Source organism: Geotrypetes seraphini, chromosome 2, assembly GCF_902459505.1.
Source record: "Geotrypetes seraphini chromosome 2, aGeoSer1.1, whole genome shotgun sequence".
NCBI lineage: Eukaryota > Metazoa > Chordata > Amphibia > Gymnophiona > Dermophiidae > Geotrypetes > Geotrypetes seraphini.
Window position 1 is genome coordinate 49,723,595 of NC_047085.1, and position 14,586 is coordinate 49,738,180.

A 14,586-nucleotide genomic window follows, 5' to 3' on the forward strand; every position below is an offset into this window, starting at 1 on the left:
ATTTGCACAGTTTTTCCAACTTTAGGTTTTTCTGGACAACCCTACTGTACAGGTGCCCATCTATCATGATATATTGCCTCTTTTTATCCTAATAAGTCTCCTTCAAATGAAAGCATACAACTTTATGAATCAATATCCCCACCCCATTTGTTTTCTTATGGACCTTGTTAGAAGACAAAAAAAAAAAAACCAACCCTACGAGGATATGATTTATGGGTCAACAATTTTTCAAAACAGGACTGCAGATGTGTCTCCTGTATGAACCCCACTGAAGTCTTTAAGGCACAACAATTCCTTAAAGAGACACCTTTTTTGTGGAAAATTTAAATCTTTAACATTCATTGTATGATATAAAAGTAAAATTAACCATATCCAATGCTACAACATGCTCTTAAGGGCTCCTTTTACGAAGCCGTGTTAGCGGCTTTATCGCATGCATCTTTTTAGTGTGCGCTAACTGCCGCACTAGCCAAAAAACTACCGCCTGCTCAAGAGGAGGCGGTAGCGGCTAGTGTGGTTGGCAAATTAGCACGTGCTATTACACGCGTTAAACCGCTAATGCGGCTTCGTAAAAGGAGCCCTAAGTTTCCCTCAACCATACTGTCCTCAACATTCCAATCAGTTAATCACACATACGAACTCCACTCAGGCCCAACAAACCCCCACCCACTCTCCCCCCAAATACTTAGAACCCTCCCCAACCCTGCCTGCTGCAAGGACGCCAGCTATCACCCTTAAGGCCAATGCTAAGAGGAAGTGTAGAGAACCACCTCTCCTGATGCTACCCAGGAAAAACAACAAAGCTTAATTAAAATATATCGCCATACCCTCCCATACCACACATCATCATAACCTGCAATGCAAGTCCAAAAGACAAAAGACACTTCAAAATCCTAAAGATACAAGTCTGTATCACCAAATCCACCTGAGTCTACTCCAAGAGATTATTCAGATGCAGCTCACTTCATCACCTTTTGTCAGCCAGTGCCTCATGCAGTTTTTAGCCGTGGTTAGCCTTTAGGTCATGGAGAATATTTTCTCTAAGACTGTCTAGGGAGTGGCCAAGATGGTGGCGGTGTGAGAAAGCTGCGAAGAGGGTCGGAAGATTTGCAGCAAAAATTTATTTTTCTTAACTACCCATTATGACACATGCGAAGCGAAAGTGGGTGGTCAGGGCTGTACCCTCATTGACTGCTTCTTTGTGGTTGCACCTTCGGTGTTGTCCGGAGAGATGTTGGAGAACCATCTCCTCTTTTGGGGTGTGAAACATCGTTATTACCTCCAGATCCCATAAGCCAGTGGTCTTAAACTTGAGGCCCGGGGGTCACATGTGGCTTACCAGGTACTATTTTGAGGCCCTCGTTATGTTTATCATAATCACAAAAGTAAAATAAAACAGTTTCTTGATATGTCTCTATTGACAATATTATTATTAAGACTTCGCCAAAAGGAAAGATTTATAAACTATAAAGAGTTTTACCTCATGCAAAATTGTCATTTCTTTAATAAAACATTAATTATTTTTTCTGAGGCCCTCCAAGTACCTACAAATCCAAAATATGGCCCTGCAAATGGTTTGAGTTTGAGACCAGTGCCATAAGCCTTCCATGGCCAGCAACTGCCGGGGCTCTGGAAGGAGACACGCGAAACCGAAAGTGGCAATTCAGGGTCTCCCAGTGAGGGCACAGGGTCAGCCAAAGGACTGGAAGTAAAACCTGTCCCAATGGAGGTATTTGATTAACATCTGGCAACTCCTTCAGCATCTGGATACTATGGTATTGAAATCAACAGAGAAGGTAACAACAATAGCTGTTAAATTAGACAGTTGAATTGGTAAAAATGGATCTCACTGACCAGATCAAGTAAACACAGGAAGATATTCAGCACTTACAACATTTTAAGGTAGCTATGATTAAAGATAATACTTTAATACATAGAAAATTGGAACATATGGAGAATTACAATCGATGACTAAAGCTCCTTCTGCTGAATTTTCGATTAATCACAGGAATATTACCTATAGACCTTTTCAAGCGATATTTGACTAAGAATTAAAAAATGTCTTCTAATGCTATTCCTCTAGTAAATAAAATATATTATTTGCCATATAAAAAATTTCCCAAAAAGAAGGTGAAAAAGAAAATGAAAGAGAAATACAGATAAATGTTGATAATATTTCTGCTCTTTTGGAACTAACTATAACTGATACAACTGAGAGCAATGCTTTTGGTATCGTTCGTATTTGAGCAGGATATGAATATGGTGTTAAGATTGTATTTCAAGAACTCTCAAATTTTGTTTGGGGGGGCCATAGAATCTGGGTTTACCCAGATGTTTCAAGATCCACACAAGAACAGAGAAAACATTTTTTTTTTTAAATTAAAACAAGAGACTGTTAAATTGGGAACTACCTTCCTTCTGGAATATCCCTGTAAATGCTTGGTCCGGTACGCAGGAATCAGATATACCTTTTACTCTCCAGAACATTTGAAGAAGTTTCTGGAAGTAGAGAAGATCAAAGAATGACTTTGGGACAAAGAAATTAATGATGCTGCTTTCATATTCTACTTTCTGGGTTTTTTTTTCTTCACTCCCTGTAAATTGAGGTCTAAGAAAGAGTAAAAGTTTTTTCCTTTTCCTTTTATTTGGTTATTATTATCCTCAATCAATGTATTTGTCTCCAAGTTTCATGTAACAAGAATTTGTCTTGTGAGCAGTGTTCCCGCTAAGCTGCGCTGGGGTGTGCTGGCGCACAAAATATTACCTCGCAGCGCACAAGTTTCTCGTCACAGCGCACACAGTGTAGAGCACAGTTCTTCAACCGCCGGTCCGCAAACAAAATCTTGCCGGTCCGCGAAGGATTCGGTCCCCGCCGCAACGAAAGGCCGGCGTCAGCTGACTTGCAACTTCCTGTTGTAGTCGCTGTGCCGGGACTCCTGCCTTCGCCGGGACTCCTGCCTTCCACCGCGTTTGCCTCCTGCCTTGTCTCCGCACCTCCAGACCAGCAGCGGCAGCTGTGTATGCTTTTAACTTCGGCACAGAGCTGCCCCTAATCAATAGTTTAGCGCGGTTTCATAAGGCAGCCTCGGGGCCTTTGCTAGGCCGGCCCACATCGCATCATCGAAGCGGGCCGGCTATCAAAGGCCCCGAGGCTGCCTCATGAAACCGCGCTAAACTATTGATTAGGGGCAGCTCTGTGCCGAAGTTAAAAGCATACAGAGCTGCCGCTGCTGGTCTGAACTCTTGGGCCGCTGAAGGAGGGCAAAAAGCAGCTGTCCTGGAGGTTTCCCTTCCTCTCGCCTTTACAGGTTCCTTTTTTCCACCTTTTTTTTTTTTCCTTCAAACGGCAACGGGCCCCAGCATCGACATCAATCAAGTAAGTTCCACTGTCAATCAAGCGGTTCTGCTCGGCCAAAGCTTCCCCTGTGACATGAGCCACCCTCAGGGGAAAGAAAGTGACCCACAAAGGTGAGGGGAAGGGGGGCAGATGATGGAAGTTGGGGGGGGAGAGAGAGAGAGAGAGAGAAGGGGCAGATGATGGAATGGAGGAGATGAGAGAGAGAGAGAAGGGGACAGATGATGGAAGTGAGAAGAAGGGAGAGAGAGCAGAAGGCAGATGGATGTCAGTTGAGAAGGGAGAGCAGATGCTGAATGGAAGTGGGGAAAGAACACATACTGGATGGAAGGAGGAGATAAATAAAGGGGGAAGAAAATAGTAAGATAATGGAGGGGTGAGGGAAAGGGGTGACAAGCTGTGTGTAGACACAGTGAAAAGAGGGAAACGGGACTAAATAGTAAGAAAGAATTTAATTTAGATGGAGGCAGAAAATAGAGAAGGAAGACCAGAGAAGAAAAGGGAAGAGAGAGCAGAGAATGATCAGATCTGAGTGGAGGAAATGAGAAGAGAGATATGCTAAAAACCACAGGGGGGAGGGAAGGATAGAGATGCAGTTATTTTGAAGCTACACTGTTAAGTTAATATGCTGTTGGTAGAGTTGCAGTGGCATCCTAAACATATTTCTGGCAAGCCAACTGTATATGGTGACATTATTAGAAAATGACTGTGTGAAACTTTAGGGAACTTGGATGCCAATCAGTTTTTGGAAGCCAAAGGAAAACATACATTTTTTGTATGCTATACTGTATGTTTGGCTCGTTTCTACTTCAGTTTTGTTCTTGCCTTTTCGTTTTGTCTTCCTTCCACCATCTCTTATCTGCCTTCCTTATCATCCTTTTCAATGTGATTTGGCAGCTCCTGTCAATCATAGGCTGGCTGTGCAAGATTGCTAATTCTAGATGCCTGGGTGACCTAATGCCTGTGCATGTGATTTTCTGTTTTTGTGTTTAAAACATTTTGCTGAAAGCACAACAGTGCAAAAGAGTAAAACAGATTTTATGCTGTTTATTCTAGGAATAAGCAGTGGGCTTTCCTAAGTCCATCTTAATAATGTCATGCAGATTTTTTAAGGAAATTATCCAAATCTTTTTTTAATTACATGTTGAATGAAAAATATTTTCCCAGGTTTGTTTTAAATCTACTACTTAAAAGCTTTATTGCATGCCCCTTTACTCCTAGTATATATTTATTTTTATTTTTTAGTATATATATATTTATCTTTTGGCATGGCCCATCAGTTATAGCATTTGCTACATGATGGGCCATGCCAAAAGATAAATGTAGCATTTGCTACATGAATTGATTTTTTGTCACGTATGGTTAAGGGGCTGGAGGAGTTGCCGTACAGCGAAAGATTAGAGAAACTGGGCCTCTTCTCCCTTGAGCAGAGGAGATTGAGAGGGGACATGATAGAAACATTCAAGGTACTGAAGGGAATAGACTTAGTAGCTAAGGCAGGGAGAACGAGAGGGCACTCTCTAAAGTTGAAAGGGGATAGATTCCATACAAACGTAAGGAAGTTCTGTGGTAGAAAGCAACATATTTATTTGGCTCATAACTTGCTGGCGCCCGATATTTTTAGCTCACAATGAAAAAAGTTTGCTCACAACACCCGCCCGCTTAGAGGGAACACTGCTTGTGAGTTGTTTAAAAAAAAAAAAAAATAGAATTTTTTCTCTCCCAATGCAAGGCCTATAGGAAAGAACCATCAATATTGAATCTTTTTGTTCCAAAACACTTGGATCCAGTCTTATAAGAACATAAGCAGTGCCTCCGCCGGGTCAGACCATAGGTCCATCCTGCTCGGCAGTCCGCTCCTGCGGCGGCCCAAACAGGTCACGTCCTGTCTGAATCACCAGAAGGGGCTCCCTTGCCACCTTGGTTTCTCATTGAAGTCCTATCTTCCCATCGAAGTCCTAACCCTCCGGTCTTGCAAATGCACGACCTGGTTGGGTTTCTATACTTATTACCTGGTTAGCTTTCTATACTTGTGTTACATCCCAGCTCCTCCCTCAGTATCCCACAATCCCTTTATCCCTCAGGAATCCGTCCAATCCCCGTTTGAATCCCTGTACCTTACTCTGCCTGATCACTTCCTCCAGTAGCGCATTCCAAGTGTCCATGACCCTTTGGGTGAAAAAAAACTTCCTTGCATTTGTTTTGAACCTATCTCCCTTCAGTTTCTCCGAATGCCCCCTCGTACTTGTTGTCCCCTTCAGTCTGAAGAATCTGTCCCTATCCACCCTCTCTATGCCCCTCATGATCTTGAAGGTCTCTATCATATCTCCCCTGAGCCTCCTTTTTTCCAGAGAGAAGAGCCCCAGCCTATCCAACCTCTCGGCATATGGGCAGTGTTCCAGCCCTTTTACCAGTTTCGTTGCTCTCCTTTGGACTCTCTCAAGTACCGCCATGTCCTTCTTGAGGTGCGGCGACCAATACTGAACGCAGTATTCCAGATGTGGACGCACCATCGCTCGATACAATGGCATGATGACTTCCCGCGTCCTGGTTGTTATGCCCCTCTTTATGATGCCCAGCATCCTGTTGGCTTATAAAGCCTGCGGTGACCCAAAGTGGTCTGGACAATGCCATGGTAGATTTCCACCTCGGCTTCTTCCTATGTGACAGAGCCTTCATTGTGCCACATGGTCCAAAGCACATGCTCTTTGTCAGCATAATGATGAAAGCAAGCCACTATATCATGGGGCCTGTTCCCAGCTCTCAAGTCTGCTTCTCTATGAGCTCAGTCCAATAGAGGTTTGCCCATCTCAGCAGAAACACCCACTTGACTGTTCGGTCTAAATAACAATGTGGATAAACTACATATCCCTCAGCTCTTTATTTCTATCTCAGAGGAAAAGAAATCTAACACAAAAGTGCAATTCAAGGCCTTGAAGAGCGTTTTGACCTCTTACTGAAATTGGTAAGATGACAGACAAAAATCTCCCCTCATTACAAGTGACTGGTCATTTTATAGGGATGACATCATCAGTTAATTCATTATTAAACACTAGTGTTTAAGCCCGTTACATTAACGGTGCTAGAGTAGATGTCTGTCTGTCTGGTTTTTTTTCTTTGTCTCTCTCTCCTTGGATGCTGTCTGTTTGGCAGTCAGTCATTCTTTCTTTCTTTCTCTCTCTCTCTCTTCCCTTAGCCGCTGTTCGTCTGTTTTTTTTTGGGGGGGTTTCCTCTTTCTCTCTCCTTGGATGCTGGCTGTCTATCTGTCTGTTTCTCTCTCTCTCTGGCCCCCCTGCCTGTCATTCTTTCTTTCTCTCGCCTTGGCTTCTGTCTGTCTGTCTGTCATTCTTTCTCTCTCTCTCTCCTTGGCCACTGTCTGTCTGGGTTTTTTTTTCTTTGCCTCTCTCTCCTTGGCTGCTGTCTGTCTGTCTGTCTCCCAGGCCCCTTGTCTTTCTTTCTGTATGTCTCTCTGTCTCTATCTCTGGCCCCCTGCCTGTCTATATTTTTCTGTTGTGCCATCCCTGACTGTCTCTCCATGGCCCCCTTCTGTCTTCTCCCCCCCAGAGCAAAGTTGTCTGCCTCCAGAACACCCCTCCCCCCCCCCCAAAGCAGCCCCCTTTCCCTGACTGTCTCTCTGTGGGCTCCCTTCTGTCTTCCCCCCCCTTGAGCAAAGCTGTCTGCCCCCAGCACACCCCTCCCCCCAAAGCAGCCCATTTTACTTCTTCCTGTCTCTCCATGGCCCCCGTCTGTCTTCCCCCCCAGAGCAAAGCTGTCTGCCCCCCAGTATGCCCCTCCCACCAAAGTAGCCCCTTTCACCTGTAGTACCGGCACAACACCCTCCAGCCGTTCCTAAACCGCCACTCAAATTCCTCCAGCGCCGACAGCCATCCAAGCCGGCGCACGTGCATCAAGCCTCCGCGCACCACCATTGTTGTAAGCCGCCCTGCGCACCTCATCAAGCCGTCGAATACGGCCACAGAGGGACACAGCACGAATCAGGTAGCACAGCCTCTTAATTGCACATGCGCGCTTAGAGGATTATTATAGAGGATATGTGGTTGATACATCTTGCAATTACAATTCATTTACAAATTGCATACTTCAGCAATATTCTATTGGTTCTATTCAAGACATGTGGTTTCCGGTTAACCATACTTCATTAGTACTTTTCCTTAGCAACAAGTAATGATTTAACTTATCAGATGCTATTGGTTTCACACCTGTCAGCAATAGAAGGGAGTGAACAACATGCTCACCGAGGACATGCTGACCTTGTAGTCATGCTCTATTCTATTGCAAACATCTATTTTACAAAAACTTTTGCATTTGCTAGACAATACACTTCTGTAGGCTACAATCACATGATTTCCCCTAACTGTACAAATGACAAATATGTTAGTGTGACTCTTAGCTTATTTTCAGGGAACAGTCTCAGCACCCTGAGGTTGTGGGTTCAAACCCACGCTGCTCTTTGTTAGGATTACCAGGTGTCCAGAAAAACCATAACATGTCCTCTTTTTAAAGGACTGCCAGGCTCCCAAATGGATTTTCCAAAACTCAGCATTTGTGTGGGTTTTGGAAAGCCCCAATGAGCTCTGGCCGCATCTGGAGAGCCCCTGAGCATGCGTGAATGATGTCACACACATCCACGCCTGCTCTAGGTCCTCCAGATGCAGCTGGAGCTTGTCCGGATGAAGAGAAGAGGTTTTATGGGGGCAGGGCTAGGGGGTGTAATGGGACCAAACAGGTGGGGTCATATGTCTGGGGTTCCCTGGAGAAAAATATGGTAACCCTACTCCAAGTCACTTAATCCCCCCCCCCCCCAGGCACATTAGATAGATTATGAGCCCATCAGGACAAATGCTTGAGTATCTGAATTCATGTAAACCGTTCTGTACTCCCCTGGCAGAACGGTATAGAGAAGTGAATAAATAAATAGTATCCTCTGGCACCACCTAGTCTTTGTAGTTCCTAACACAGACCGTCTCTGGTATGCAATAGTAAATAACTAGTCTCAACAACAGGGAGGGAAAAAAAAAAGAAGCATGTGTTTCAGTAAGGTCTTAGGCCCCGCTTTTGTAGGTTAGCAATGTCCTTCAGTGAGAAATGCTGAATGCTAGCTTCTATAAAATTCATTTAAAAAAAAAAAAAAGTTTATAATTTCCTTCACTTCCCCGTAGTCACCTGGTAGTACAGAGTTGCACGTCATCCATCAGGTACTTGGGTAGCTGTTCCTTGATCTGGATCTTGTTGGTCAGCGCGGCTTGGCAGAACGTACCATCCACCAACACCTGCAACGGTGGCCGAAAGCCGAAGTTGTACTTATAGAAGCTCAGAGTTTTCTTAGCCTGCTTCTGTCGCCGGATCTTCATAGTGTTCGCACGCTGGAGGAAAACTTCCGCTGCCTCGGTAGCACACGGCGTGATCTTCTTAAATTCTTCCGGGCTTGACAGACTTCCGCTGGTTGTTTTTTTTTTTTTTTTTAAACGTTTGCTTCCGGGGGGGTGTTTGGTCTCGCTTCCTCCTTTACTCTGGCAGCATGGCCTCGCGCAAGGAATCCGGCAGTACTGCTCCCGCCGGTGCTGCGGACACTGCTGTCAAGCAGGTGCAGATCGACGGCCTGGTGAGTTGGCGCGCAGCTCGCGCCGGGCAGACGCTTTGGGGGGGGGGGGGAGACTTTTAGTCGTAGCTACGAGCGCAGACGTGCCCGAGGCGCGCTGAACAACTGCTCCTTTTTTTAACGCCCGATTCGGCCTTTCAAATTTATTCTCTGTTTTTAAATTAAGAGGCGGTTGACTGTTACTTTTGCTTACGACCTGCAGTCTTCTGCGGCTTAGGCGCTCACAGCTGCGTTCTTTCGAACCGTGTAGAGTTTGTTAAAAGACTGGACACTTGACTGGTGCGATGATTTGCGCTTGGGAGTCTCCTCTTTACTGCTCTTTAAGCGCTGCGGCTTTGGCCGTTTGGTGCACGTCGGAATAGGAAACTTTGGGATGCGCTTGCTGAAGCGATTTGGTATCCTGTAAGATAAGAGAGACCTGACATTTTTCAAGTGGGGAGAGACAGATCCTCACCAGACAAAAACACAATCGGCTTCCACTATCCTGTCTCCACACCCCCTCCCCCCCCCCCCCCCATCGCTTTCAAGTTGGCTCGCTACCTTTTGAGCAGCTATTCTGTTTTCTTCCAGTACCACTTCGTTCACTACAAGTTTGAACTGTAATATGCTTTCTGGTCATGTGAAAATAGAGTGGGATTTTGGGTAGCAAACTTAGCAAGAACTGTGTGGTACAGATATTAAACAGAATATTATAGATATGTGTCGGTAGCAAGTGTGAGGAAATGATGGGAGATTGTGTACTGGGAAAAGAGTCGGGGGTCCATACTTAGAGATGATGATGGGGGCTAGTTCTGGCCCCTAGACCACATACATTGAAGAATATAGTTGTAAGAAATATTGATCACTGGTTTAGATGAAATAATGCAAATGGGATGTGTTTATGTATATAACAAAAGTATGTGATAGCATTAAAGTTCACATATTTATTAATAATGAATTTATCTTTTTTAAAATACTGTATAAAGGGCCCACAACCACCAAGCCATGGACCGGTACTGGGCTTTAGACTGTGCCAAACTGGGCCACACAGAATAAAAAAATTTATTTTATATTCATTAGTTTGCAAGGTATTTTATTTTGAAAAGTGACTACTTCCATCCGCACCTCTTTCCTGCACTTATCTCAGTCACAGGTTTGTTTTATTTGGTAAACCCACAAATTAACCCTAGCAAAAATGAGTAAAAAACAAACATTGCTGGAGAGCTTCTTTGAAAAAGGAGAAAGACCCAAGGATGAGACAGCAGAAGACTCCAAAACTGCCAACAAAAGGGAGCTGCATATAAAAGAAAATACCAAGGGTCCTACTTAAATTACAGATTCATTGCAACAGATGGTTCACATTGGAGCATGACATGTGCCCATTTCCTACAGTTAACCTGCAGCAACTGCAGAAAAACAGCAGGAATAGGTAAAAATTTGCTCTGTTTGCTGCAGGTACAGGAACAAAACTTTTTACTGCTACGCAGGAGCAGTAAAAGACTTTGATCCCATGAGGAACCCCCCTATGATCACAGCTCCCCATCATCCCTACTTCTCTTGGGGCTCCCATCATCCCTTCCCTCACGGTTCCATCCTTTCTGCCTCTGGGGGGGGGGCGCTCCAGCCTGCTCCCCCGCCTGCTCGTAGGTCTGGCGAGTCCATCTGACTTCCTCCCTTCTTGCTGCTGGCATATACCTACCCCGTGTTTCCCCGAATATAAGGCCTACCCTGAAAATAAGCCCTAGCATGATTTTGGGGTAGGTCTTAATATAAGCCCTACCCCAAAAATAAGGGGATGGGTGAGAGGGGAGGAAAGATGCTGCACATGTGGAGGAAAGAAAGGAAAGAGGAAGAATTGGGGTGGAGGAGAGGAAAGGAGAGATGATCATTGTACATGAAAAAAATAAGCCCTATGCGTTTTTTGGACCCAAAATTAATGACACTGTCTTATTTCGGGGAAAGATGGTAGTAGAAGAGTGATCCCTACAAAGGCCTTCCTACTGCCGGACACCTCCTTATGACTCAAAATGGGTTCTAAAATTGATATAATAGATACCAAACTCACTAATTTCTACTATGCTCAACTGCTGATTAGCTGCTTCAGCTTTTCTCAAAGAAAGTTTGTAAATCCACAGATAATTGCACACAGACAGTTGCACACAGACAAGTCTAGAAAATCGTATTTATTTAAGAACATTATGTACTATATATACTCAAATATGAACTGATCTGAATATAAACCAAGGTATCCTTCTTTTCCCTCCATATTCACAACAAAGCCCGTATGTAAGAAAACGCAACTACAAGCAACCACAAACTTAAATAAATGTAGATAAAAATCAAACTTAAACCTGGTCTTGCAATCACCATATAAACCTCTGCAAACCAATTCTTACTCATTTGCAGCAAAATTTTAAGTTCTGTGATAACATGGTTTTACTAAAAGTAAATCATAGCAAACTAAACTGATTGAATTCTTTGACTAGGCAACCAGAGAATTGGATCAAGGACATGTGCTAGATGTAATTTACTTAGATTTTAGCAAAGCCTCTGATACAGTTTCCTCATAGGAGGCTCTTGGCAAAATTGACGGGCTGAAGTTAGGACCCAAAGTAGTGAACTGGATTAGAAACTGGTTGACAGATGTGAGAGGGTGGAGGTTAATAGAATATGCTAGGAGGAAGGAAAGGTGAGTAGTGGAGTGCCTCAAGGATTGGTGCTGGGGCTGATTCTATTCAGTATGTTTATGAGTGACATTGCTGAAGGGTTAGAAGGCAAGGTTTGTAACAGAGTTGACACCTAGGAGGGAGTGGAAAACATGAAAAAGGATCTGCAAAAGTTGGAAGAATGGTCTAAAATTAAATGTAAAGAAGTGCAGACTGAAGAGTGACGCATTTGGGGAATAGAAATCTCTAAGGGAGATGGATGTGTTGGGAGGCAAGAGGCTGATATGCACGGACGGGGAGAAGGACCTTGGAGTGATAGTGTAAGAATCTGAAGGCAATAAAACAGTGTGATAAGGTGGTGGCTGTAGCCAGAAGGATGTTAGAGAGAGGCGTAACCAGCAGAAGAAAAGCGGTGTTGATGCTGCCCCTATAATGGCTGCATTAGCCAATACCCTTACCACTGTCAAAAAATATGTCCACATCATAGAAAACTGGACTTCAACTTACCCCCCCCCCAACTAAAGAAGAACAAAACCAAATTCCTTTAGCTAGCATCCTCAACTGACCCACACTACATTCCAAGGATTACAGTAGCAACACAGACTTTCCATTAGAACTGCAATCCTCAAATCTTAGGAGTAGAAATTAATAACCTCCTATCCATGAAGAGCTATATGCAATCAATAATAAAATAATCTTTCCTTGTGATGACAAAGCTAAGATCCATCAGAAAATACTTCAAAACAGAGGCTTTAGGAATTTTAGTGCAATCCCTAATCAAATCTCGACTAGACTACTGTAATGCAACACTAGTTCTCTGCTCTAAAAACATTGCTATCACATCTACAACTAGTTGAAAAACTAGCAGTAAGACTCCATATATGGGCTATGGAAATCAGAACTCATACAGCCCTACTATATGAAACTAAATTGGCTGCCCATAATCGCAAGGATCAAGTTTAAATTAAACATCACTGTCTTTAAGATCCTGAGGGAATGCTCCCGACTACCAAACAGAGTTGGCCATCCTACACTAGGGTGCCTCCAACAGATATTTCATCATAAATCTTTTTCTCTTAAAATTCTTGGCATGCAACATTATAAAGACTACCATGCAAATTACCTTATCCATCCAACATCAATTAGCAAAACACTGGAATCAACTACCACGTCTTCGGGCCGGCTCCCTGAGTGCTGCAGTGCACAAAGCCGTGGGAAAAGGTTCCTACGCAACGTCAGAGGGAAGGCTTCCAGATGAGGCGTGGGCATGTGAGGAGCCGCTGCCCACAGCTTTGTGCAATGCAGCACTCAGGGAGCCGGCCCGAAGATGCTGCGTTGATCGCACATTTGACCGACCCAAAGATAACACTGGGGGGGGGGGGCAGGCCAGAAGGCAAGGCACATGGAGGGAGAGAGACAACAGCGGTAGGGGAAATGCTTTTATTTTTTTTATTTAGTGATTGATTTGTCTGTTTGTTTTTTTTTCATTTATTTGTTCAGGAAGAAATGCATTTGTTTATTTTCCTCTGGGGTTGTACTGCTTGCAGAGTTTTGCATCTTAGGGTTTGTTTGTAAATATTAGTACTTTTAGTTTTTGGTCCTGCATTTGCATGGGGTTATCTGTTTTCTGGTAGGAAATGATTGTTAAAAAGCATACAGTGTGCTTTGTGTGTATTAATTTTGTGGTTAACCATTATGTGTTGTTAATACAATTATATTGTGTGTATATATGAAAAATGAATGGAAAAATTATGTTACAATTAGTACTATTATGGGGGCAGTATCTGGGGCGGAGATTGAGTGGAGATGGGCACGACTTAGCCCAGTGTTCTTCAACTGCTGGTCCGTGGACCGGTGTGGTCCACTAAATAATTATTTTATTTCCGACGGGTCCATAGGTGTCAAAAGGTTGAAGAACACTGATATAATGCAACTCCTGGAAGATAATGATGAGCCAACAATGACCTACTTGAATTTGTAACTATGTAATTGTAACTATGAATTAACTGTATTAATAACTGTACTTATCTACTTGTACTAGCAACTCTATTGAATATCCTTGTCAAAATGTCCATTATAACTTCCTGAATAACTGACCCAACCTCTTGTAATGTAATCTGACCTTGAACGGAATAGGTAAAGGCAAAATAGAAAACCTGATTAACATAACATAACATAAATTAACAGAAATGCTTAGATTAGTAAAAGTTTTGGTATCTAATGGATTATAGGACCCAAGGCAACATGGTTTCACTAGAGACAGGTCTTCTCAGACAAATCTGACACGATTTATATAAATAACATACATAAAATTTGACAATACAACATAATTGTTATTAAAACAAATCCTACATATCATCATGAAATAACATCAAAAGGCATAAATCAAATCCTCTACCATGTACACAGCTTCACGTTTTGATCGCATTTAGATTTTTATAAAGCCTTGACAAGGTTTTGCCCAAAGGACTAATAAATTAGAGTGCCCTTGGTACAGGCCCTGGGTAAAGAACTGGTTGAGTAGAAGGCAACAGAGGTACTAGTAAATGGAGCTTACCCTGAGGAAAAGGATGTTACCAGTGATGTTCTGCAAGGTTTGGTTCTTGAGCCAGTTCTTTTCAACATATTTGTAAGCAATACTGCTGAAAGACTATCTAGTGAGTTTTCTTCTTTGTGGATGATATCAAAATCTGCAATGGAATAGGCTCCCCTGATGGTGTGGATAATGTGAGGAAGGATCTAGCAAAGCTTGAAGAATGGTCCAGAATTTGGCAGCTGAGATTTAGTGCTAAAAAAAATACAGGTCATGCATTTCAGCTGCAAATTTTTGAAAGAATGGCAAAGTTGCCGGGGGGGGGGGGGGGGGGAGGGAAGAACTTCTGTGCACAAGTGAGGAGTAGGAATTAGATATAATGCAATGTGATGATCTTAAGGTGGAAAAGGTGACAGAAAAAGCTAGAAGGATG

General features: G+C 43.3%; 2 protein-coding genes across 2 annotated transcripts in view; one reads left to right on the forward strand and one right to left on the reverse strand.

Annotated features, from left to right (window-relative positions):
* Window positions 1-8,860, reverse strand: part of UTP23 (UTP23 small subunit processome component) — a 43,265-nt gene extending 34,405 nt beyond the window's left edge. Inside the window, exon 1 of the mRNA XM_033934867.1 lies at window positions 8,540-8,860. Within this exon, the coding sequence (XP_033790758.1) occupies window positions 8,540-8,727 (188 nt within the window). The 5' untranslated portion in view covers window positions 8,728-8,860. The remainder of the gene's footprint in view (window positions 1-8,539) is intronic.
* EIF3H (eukaryotic translation initiation factor 3 subunit H) overlaps window positions 8,854-14,586 on the forward strand; it is a 217,611-nt gene continuing 211,878 nt past the window's right edge. The window contains exon 1 of the mRNA XM_033934865.1: window positions 8,854-8,978. Within this exon, the coding sequence (XP_033790756.1) occupies window positions 8,895-8,978 (84 nt within the window). The 5' untranslated portion in view covers window positions 8,854-8,894. The remainder of the gene's footprint in view (window positions 8,979-14,586) is intronic.